At 57.7% G+C, this 8,946-nt stretch overlaps 1 protein-coding gene across 1 annotated transcript; it reads left to right on the top strand.

The window, feature by feature from the left end:
* The first annotated feature begins 288 nt into the window (after window positions 1-288).
* On the top strand, window positions 289-5,552 carry ENPP7 (ectonucleotide pyrophosphatase/phosphodiesterase 7). Its single transcript, XM_057713866.1, has 5 exons — window positions 289-559; window positions 1,844-1,989; window positions 3,241-3,867; window positions 4,512-4,776; window positions 5,470-5,552. Exons 1-5 carry the CDS (start codon window positions 307-309, stop codon window positions 5,550-5,552), a joined length of 1,374 nt encoding a protein of 457 aa, XP_057569849.1. The 5' UTR covers window positions 289-306.
* Window positions 5,553-8,946: the final 3,394 nt, after the last annotated feature.

Here is an 8,946-nt window from a genome sequence, read left to right as displayed (position 1 = left end):
TCTACTCTCCAAGCCTTTGGGAATGGTCCCCAGCCTCCCTGTAAAGACACTTGTACAGGAAGGGGGAGGGGCATCAAGCCCAGAGAGATCCACTGCCAATAAAGGCAGGTGTGCGTGAGGGCCAGGCCCAGGGTGGCACAGACACGGTGGCCAGGGCCCACTCTCTGAGGCGCAGGTAAGTGCGCAGTCTCATTTCAAAGATGCATAGGATAAGACCTGTCTGGTGACCCTGGGACTTTGCTCTGCTCCTCTGCAGGAACCTGCCAAGGAGCAGAGCAAAGTGCTTGTGTGTCTGGAGAACCCATCATGGGAGGCCCAGCTGTCCTCCTCGCCGTGGCTCTGGCCACCCTCCTGGCTCCAGGATCAGGGGTGCCCATCCGCAGGCAGGGCTCCCGGAACAAGCTGCTCCTGGTGTCCTTCGATGGTTTCCGCTGGGACTATGACCAGGACGTGCTCACCCCCAACCTGGACGCCATGGCACTCGATGGGGTGAAGGCTCGCTACATGACCCCAGCCTTCATCACCATAACCAGTCCCTGCCACTTCACCCTGGTCACTGGTGAGTGTTGGCCTCAGGTGGGGCTTGGGGGTGGGGGGTGGGCTGAGAAACCAAGGGACCAACAAAGGGAACCCCAGCATGTACATGGAGCCCTGACCCATGGGGCACATGGTGCAGGCACAAAGGTGAGACCAAGGAGGGCACACTCTCACTGAGCAGACGTGGCACAGCCAAGGGGTCGTCAGCAACCTTTACTGTTGGTGGCAATGGAAAGAAGGCAGATAAAAACACCTGGTGATCTCAGTTTAAAACGGTGACCACACCTAGGGTGGCAACCCGGGAGGGCTTCTGGTGGAGGTGAGTATGGCCAGGATTCAGAAAGCCGGGAGAGATGAGCCTGAGGCTCCTGCTCTTCCCACTGCCCACCCCCCAGCCACCCTCAAACCCACTATTCCTCTGTTCAGGCTGGAAGCCTAAAATCCAGGTGTCACGGGGCCACACGCCCTCCGGAGGGTGTCAGGGAGGATCCTTTCTGCCTCTCCCAGTTTCTGGTGGCCCAGGCATTCCTTGGCTTGTGGCCACAGCCCATCAATCGCTGCCCCCGTCACACGGCCGTCTCCCCTCTTTGTATCTCTCCTCTTCTTGTGAGGACACCTGTCATTGGATTTAGGGGCCACCCTGATCCAGAATGCCCTGATCTTAACAACACTAATTACATCTGCAAGGACCTTATTTCCAAACAAGATCACATTTGGAGGCTCTGGGTGGACGTGACTTTGGGGCATGTCATTCGGTATAGGCAGCTTATTCTCATACCAGCATTTCCATGGCCACAGCCCCTTCCACACACAAATGGAGGCACGTGGTTGCTCCCTTTTGCGCGTCACCTCCTTACTCAACATGTCACAGTGAGGATGTGGAGGAAGGGGGTGGACTCTTCCTCACCCCTCCTTTTCTACCTTCTGAACCCACATGCAGGCATTGACCATGAAAAAAATTAATTGTAAAAGGTGCCTCCTCTTGGTTCATTTATCTTCCTGCCTGGGATTCTATTTCACGGCTGGGCCATAATTTATTTAATTAGTTCCCTCCTGATTGCCAGCCAGGTTGCTCCCAACCTTTTTGCTAAAACCAACAAGGCTGCAAACAATATCCCGGCACATGTGTATTTGCACTTTTGTGCACATTTAGCTGCAGGATAAGCTGCTCAAAGTGGAAGCAGAACCTCTGGGTCAGAGTGTGTGGCTGTGACGGCCCACCCCAGCTCCCAGGGCGGCGTGTGCTTCCCCACTGCCCTGGCTGTTTCCTGCCCTCCCACCACCCCCTCTACCCCTCACCCCACAGGCAAATACATCGAGAACCACGGGGTGGTTCACAACATGTTCTACAACACAAGCAGCACGGTGAAGCTGCCCTACTACACCACGCTGGGCATCCAGAGCTGGTGGGACAACGGCAGCCTGCCCATCTGGATCACGGCCCAGAGGCAGGTAACGCTGCACCCACACCCACTCGGACAGACGGCGGAGGAGGGGGACCCGGCCAATGAGGCCACGACCACATAACATCCACGGCAGGCCCACTCCCCACCCTGAGTCCAACGCTCCCAGCACAGAGGGGTGTTGAGTGGGGTCCTGCGGGAGGTGGGTGCCTGTGAGGACCCACCAGCGGCTACACAGCCTGCCCAGTCCTCCCTGGAGCCCTGGGACCCAGAGGGAGTGTTCCATCCTCCCAACCAGAGGGAAAACTGAACTTCCGGACTGGTGGGAAGGGGACCGCAGGGAAGATAACATGACTCCACAAAAAAGGCAGGTAACAGTGAAATGGCTTCATACTGTTCCCCTCCCACGAGCCTCTCAGGGCCAGGCAGCTAAATTCTAAAGGGTGAAAAGAGGTGGGTCATCCTAGTGAAAAGCCCAGGACCCCAGCATCTTGCCATGTTCTGGGCTTCCTGGCAACAAACTCGAATGTTTTCAAGGTGAGCCCAGAATAAACTTTGGAGGCTACCCCCACCTCATAGGCAGGGCATCCATCCACAGAGTCCCTTCCCTCTGGAAGGAGCTACCAGACACCAGGCTCACTCACAGAAAGCATAGCCGAGACCTCGGCATCTTGAGGAAGAATGGCCTAAGGGAGTAGATGGGCAGACAGGGCATACGTGGACAGATGGTTGCAAGGACAGATGGATGTGTAAATAAAACAGCAATCAGTTTACAGAAAGACAGACGGATGGCCAGGTTGAAGGCTAGAAGGGCAGGCTTCTAGCAGGCGGATGGCCCGGTTGAAGGCTAGGAGGCCAGGTTGAAGGCTAGAAGGGCAGGTTGAAGGCTAGAAGGGTGGTGGGTGGAGGGGTTGAAGGACACGTGGCTGGACGAGAGTACAGCAGGGAGAGGCCAGGCTGCAGGCCCAAATGGGAGGGCTCTTGGGTCAGCACTGTGACCTAGGGCCACAGTGTGGATGAGGACACAGCACATCTGGGAACACTTTTATATCCACTATCTCGTTCGTGCTGAGTCCACTGGGCACCTGCTCTCTCCTCTATAAAATCAGTATCAGCCCTAATGACACAAGATAAGAGCTATGAAAGGCCTTTCAGAAAATGCAAAGGCCTGCAGTTAGGAGCAGGGGTGGGTGAGTGGGCCAGCCAAGGGCAGGCGGTGGGGGCAGATGTATCAGTGGCCCATGACAGGCAGGGACAAGCGGGAGGAGGCCCATGGCACTGACGCCGCCTTCCCCGGCAGGGCCTAAAGACCGGCTCCTTCTTCTACCCGGGTGGGAATGTCACCTACCAAGGCGAGGCTGTGACACTGAGCCGGAAGGAAGGCGCCCTGCACAACTACAAGGACGAGGAGGAATGGAGGGCCAATATCGACACTGTGATGAAGTGGTTCACGGACGAGGGCCTGGACCTGGTCACCCTCTACTTTGGGGAGCCAGACTCCACGGGCCACAGGTACGGCCCCGAGTCCCAGGAGAGGAAGGAGATGGTAACGCAGATAGACAGGACTGTGGGCTACCTCCGGGACAGCATCAGGCACAGCGGCCTGGAGAGCAGCCTCAACCTGATCATTGTGTCTGACCACGGCATGAGCACGGTCAACAAGAACGCCAGCGACCTGGTGGAGCTGCACAAGGTCACCAACTTCACCTTCAAGGACATTGAGTTCGAGCTCCTCGACTATGGACCAAACGGGATGCTGCTCCCCAAGGAAGGAATGCTGGAGAAGGTGTATGAGGTCCTCAAGGACGCCCACCCCAGGCTCCACGTCTATAAGAAGGAGCTATTCCCCAAGTCTTTCCACTACGCCAACCACCCCAGGGTCACGCCCCTGCTTATGTACAGCGACCTTGGCTATGTCATCCATGGGGTGAGTTCCTGGGGGTGCAGGTGCTTCCCTGGGCTGCTGGGTCTCTTTCCAGTTCTGGAAAAAGCACCCCCTGTTTCTAGCCGGACCCCAATGTGAGGAGTGTCAGCCACCAAAGGGACACACCCACACTATGCAACAGGAGGGGAGGTGGTATGTACGCACACTGCATACCTGTGTGTACATGTGTGCATATATGTGCATGTGTATATGTTTGTGTGTGCATGTGTGTGGGAAGATTAGCTGTAAGAGTGACACAGAAGAGGTGAGAGCAGAGAGCCCAGGGGAGCTGAGTGGGAAGCAGGACACAGAGGAGGGGAGGGAATCTGGGAAAGGAAGTGCTGAGGTGTGGCACCCAGCAATGGAAAGGAGCCCAGAGCACATCCTTGCGCTGAAGCTCCGCCCTGTTGACGTGGGGGTCTCCATTCATGTCACCAGGTCTTCTCTGAGGCTCCTTCTTTGGGCCACTGATCTTTTGGGGCTGAGAATTCAGGGACACTGAGGCTTAGAATCCTTCCCAGCCCCACCATTTGAACTCCCTCGGGGGTCCTCTGCCAACTCAGGGCCCTGCAGGGGGTGCTGGTGGAGAGGGCAGGGTGGGCTGGGAGGGCCAGCAAGAACTCACTCGGGACCCTCCCTTCCCACAGAGAGTGAACGTGCAGTTCAACAAAGGGGAGCACGGCTTCGACAACAATGTCATGGACATGAAGGCCATCTTCCGGGCTGTGGGCCCCAGCTTCAAGAGGGGCCTGGAGGTGGAGCCCTTCGAGAGCGTCCACGTGTACGAGCTCATGTGCAGGCTGCTGGGCATCGTGCCCGAGGCCAATGACGGGCTCCTCAGCACCCTGCTGCCCGTGCTCCAGGAGGCCCACGATGGAGTCCTCAGCACCTCGCTGCCCACCACCCCCTCAGGTGCGCCCCTGGCCTCCACCTACACCCACTGCGCCTCCAGGCAGCTGCAGGTGATGTGTGCCTGCACAGCTGTGACCAGGGTGCCCAGCCAGCCACTTGGAGTCACCTTCTCTTTCCCTGTCCCTGGCTCCTGGGAGCATCGAGAGTCCCTGACATTCCCGCAGCACCTGACGCGGCACAGTGCACTTTGTGTACCTCGGCTGCGCAGGCAGGAAGAGGTAGACATGAGCAGCCTTGTTTAACGTGGGGAGACTGAGGGCCAGAGAAACTGGCATTTTGCCCACAGGACAGGCCTTCCAGGTGAAGTCCACCTCCAGGTTCCATGGCCACGTGAGGGCTCCTTCCTTCCTAGAGTCTTCCTCTGTCAGCCTCCCCCACACACACCCTCACCCAACCCTGAGCCATCTCAGGGACGAAGGTCACCTGGGAGTTGGCAAGGTGGCAGCCCCCATGGGCACCTGGCTGGAGGTGGGCAGGCCCCTCTGGGCAGGGGCTGTGAGAGGTCACATTGAACACGAGCCAGGAGGCCAGTGCAGCTGGGGCAGGCTAACAAGGCCGGGGTGGGAGAGGGGGGTGATGAAACTAGGGGGCTTGTGGGGGCAGCCCGGGGGCACCTCTCCCACCACTAAGGAGTCGGGATGAGGGGGCATGCTCCCATTTCCCTCATTCACTGGCTCCTCCAACTTTCCTTAGGGTCCGCTGTCCCACCAAGCAGCTGGCCCCACTTGGTGACAGGACTGCTGGTGGCTGCAATTCTCCTGGTCAAGGTCGCATAATGCCCACTGCTCAAGGTCAGAAGCCCAGGAGGCGGAGGAGGGTGGGGCCATGCTCCTGCGATTCCAGCTGACGCCCCCACCTGTCAGTCCTCGGGCCCCCAGGCGGCCCCTACCAGCAGCTCTGCTCTAGACTCGGAGCAAGTCTTTCTAAAGCAGACAAAACCTCCCCAGCCCCTTCCCTCCTGCCTGCAATGTCTCTGTGCTCCCTGGGAACAAGGGAAGCCACGGTGGGTGGGTCGGGTTTGGGAAGAGAACTGCAGCGCAGGGTTCCTGGAACACGTGGGGAGCCAGCTTGTAGGACTCAGGTTGCTGAGTGACAGCCCCTGCCCAAAGCAGAAGCAAGTCACTCACTCATTCTGAAACTATGCGGCGGGAGCCCGCTTGGCATTAGGCTCTGGTCCGGGCTCTGGGGATACACGGTGAACCCTGGAGTTTGTCATTTACAGGCCAGAGAGGGCAGATAATATGAAGAGAACAAATACATACCCGATAATGGCAGAGAAGAGGCCACAGAGAGGGCTGGGGAGTGGGGACTGCTGTTCAGGTCACCGGGCCTGGCCTGAAACAGCCTCTCTGAGGAGCGGGATGTGGGGTGAGGCCTGAGTGACGAGGACCAACTGGCCACGCCAAGCTCCAGGGGATGCGATTCCAGGCAGGGAGAGCAAGTGAGAGGCCCTGAGGCGGGGCTGGCTCCTGGGCTTCTGGGAGAGAAAGGAGGCCAGCGTGCTCTGCGGCTGCTATGCAGGCACGGGCACTTCCGTGGGAGTAGCTTCCGTGGGAAGGAGGTGGGGGCAGCCCGCAGCCGAAGTCACGCAGGGACGTGCTGTGGTCTGACGTGGATGATTAAATGACACTAACTACCAGGCAGGAGCATAGGAATAAGGGCAGGTATGGCCAGTGAGGAGGTCACTCAGGGGTCAAAGCAGGACACCTCAGTAGCAAGGTGGAGGCAACACAAAATAGACAGATTTGAGATACCTTTAAGGGGCCTGACCTCCAAGGTTTATGGATAGATTGTCGGGGGTGGGGGGTGAAGAAAATGGAGAAAGGAAGGCTGAGTCTGAGGTTCCGGGCCTGAGCTGTCCATGAAGGACAGAGCCACTTACAGAGATGTGAGGAGGTTGGAGTCATTCTGCACCCCATGCCCCCACCTTCACCCACCTGTGCCCTCCCACATCCAGGTGAGAGTCAGGAACTCCCACAGGGGCCCCCTCAGTGTCCGCCTGCCATGGGTGCCTCTGTGCACTGTCTGCCCCCACCCCGCCCAGCTGAATCCCCTCTACTCGCTGCCTGCAGGCATGTCTGCTTCCTTTCCTCCACCAGACCCGCCGCCTTTCCCCTGCCAACCCACATCTGTTCTTCCAGGCCCGCCTCTTCCAGGAAGCCTCCAGAAGCTGCCCACAGGGCCTGAGCCTGCTCCTGCTGTGATGGTCTACTGGCCACAGATAGGCCTGTCTCCTCAGCAGACCTGGGACCGTGCCTCTGTGCCTCCGTGACCCCCCAGCCCCAGCCCACACTTGGCCATGATGGTGCTGGCAGTATGACCTGCCTAGGTTTAGCTCTTCGGAGGCACAGCCAGCTCACCAGTCCATGGCTCCCAGACCTGCAGGACGCCCCCACTGCTTCCCTCCCCCTCTCTCTCCTTCCCCGACCTCCTGCTGCCTACCTGCTTCTGTTCACCAGAGAACTGCCCCATGGTGGGTGCTGCCATCTGTGGTCACGGGGTGGCAGGGAGGGTGACTGGGAGCCGGCTCGGGAAGGCGCAGCAGGGCTGGTGGCGGTCGAGCTGGGACCGAACCCTCAGACACTCGGACCTCGACCTCTGGCTCGTGGGCAGCAAGGAGGCTCTGCCCTGGAGCTCCCAGTCCCAAGTCCGCACACCTCTGGCCCAGGGGCCATCTCCATCTGGACTGACCAGGTCCTGCACCTGGGCCACCAGGAGGGCACCAGCAGACAGAAAGCATGGATGGGAATAAAGGACCAGGCTGGTCATTACCAAAACAGAGTGACCAACGTGGGTGCGACCTTTTATTCTAAAGCCTGCTGGTTTCTTACAGACTTCCCACTTGGGTCCAGTGTATAATAAACTCCTAATTCCTTAGGAGACTGACAAACACAGGGGAACCCACTCATTCTTGCTGGGAATGGGCCTTGGATGGATGGCGAGTGCGAGGTGGTAAAGGGTGGGCTCCCCATTAAGAAGAAAAGGGGGGATGAGAACTGATAGGGAACCAGAATCTCTACACCACATTGTTCAGCAAAAAAGAAAACACTGCAAATAGTAGAATGCCATTGATGCGGCAGGACGGGAAGAAAGGGGGGGTAAGTCTAGACAAAAGACATATCCCTGGAGAAGTTTCAAGAAAGGATGAGCATTGACTGGCTCCAGAGAGCGGACCTGGGTGGCCAGACCAGGAGCAGAGGAGACACTGTCCACCACCTAGTGCCTTGGACACTGTCAGTACTGAGCCACTTCAAGGACTGTGCATTCACAACTACTTTCAAGAGCATGGACTTTGGAGTCAAACCAACTCCCATTCCAGTCTGTCACCACCTACAAGCTGTGGCCTTGGTGGGGTAGTTTACCTCCCCCAGCCTCAATTTCCTCATCTGAAAAAATGAGATGATAAGGAGGTGCCCGCCTCCCTGAGATTATCCCAGGATGAAGGACCGAGGCAGGTGCTTCATAGATGGTAGCCATGGGGATGATTAAAACCCTCCTGTAGGAGGTGCTGGACGTGTCAAATTCAACTCCTGAAAATAAATCCAGCTGTAAGAATGGGAGACACATTCTTTGAAGGACAGATTTGTCCAAATCTGCCTATTCCTCGCTTATGAATACCCCCTCTCCCTTCCCCAGGCCTCTTGCTTTTACCTGCAGCTTGAGCTTCATCTCCATCTGCAGGATCCATCCATCCCAACCTGCCCTCCACAGCTGCCTAACCCCCAGCCTGGAGGGAGTCCTGCCTAACCGGAAAGGCCCTGCAGCCCCCTGGCCCTGCATCCCATAGTTGTCCTGGAAGGACAGCCCCATCCCCACTGCCTGCAGCCATACCCAGATACCCAGGCCCTCCTGCCTGCCCGAAACAGCTTCTGGCTCTGGACAGGCCTGTCAGGCTGGAGGGGACCAGTGATGTATTCCTCTGCATCCACATGCATGGAGCAGTGAGCGCTCACAGGTGCCAGCATAACCACCATGACCCCAGGTTTCCAGGAGACACCCCACCTTTAACTGAGAGCCCATGAGTATCACGATCAGCCTAGCCTACTTTCCAGGGAAAAGAGAAAAATAATCAGACCTGTCCCATGTTAAGTATTTTGCTAATGCAGATGTCTGGCATCACCAGAGCACCCCCCAAAAAAGTACCTGGGGTTGACTGATTCACTGAATATG

The sequence above is a fragment of the Hippopotamus amphibius genome, chromosome 17 (assembly GCF_030028045.1).
Source record: "Hippopotamus amphibius kiboko isolate mHipAmp2 chromosome 17, mHipAmp2.hap2, whole genome shotgun sequence".
Taxonomy (NCBI): Eukaryota; Metazoa; Chordata; class Mammalia; order Artiodactyla; family Hippopotamidae; genus Hippopotamus; species Hippopotamus amphibius.
Note: the sequence above shows the minus strand (reverse complement) of the source record. Positions and strands in the feature narration are given on the sequence as shown.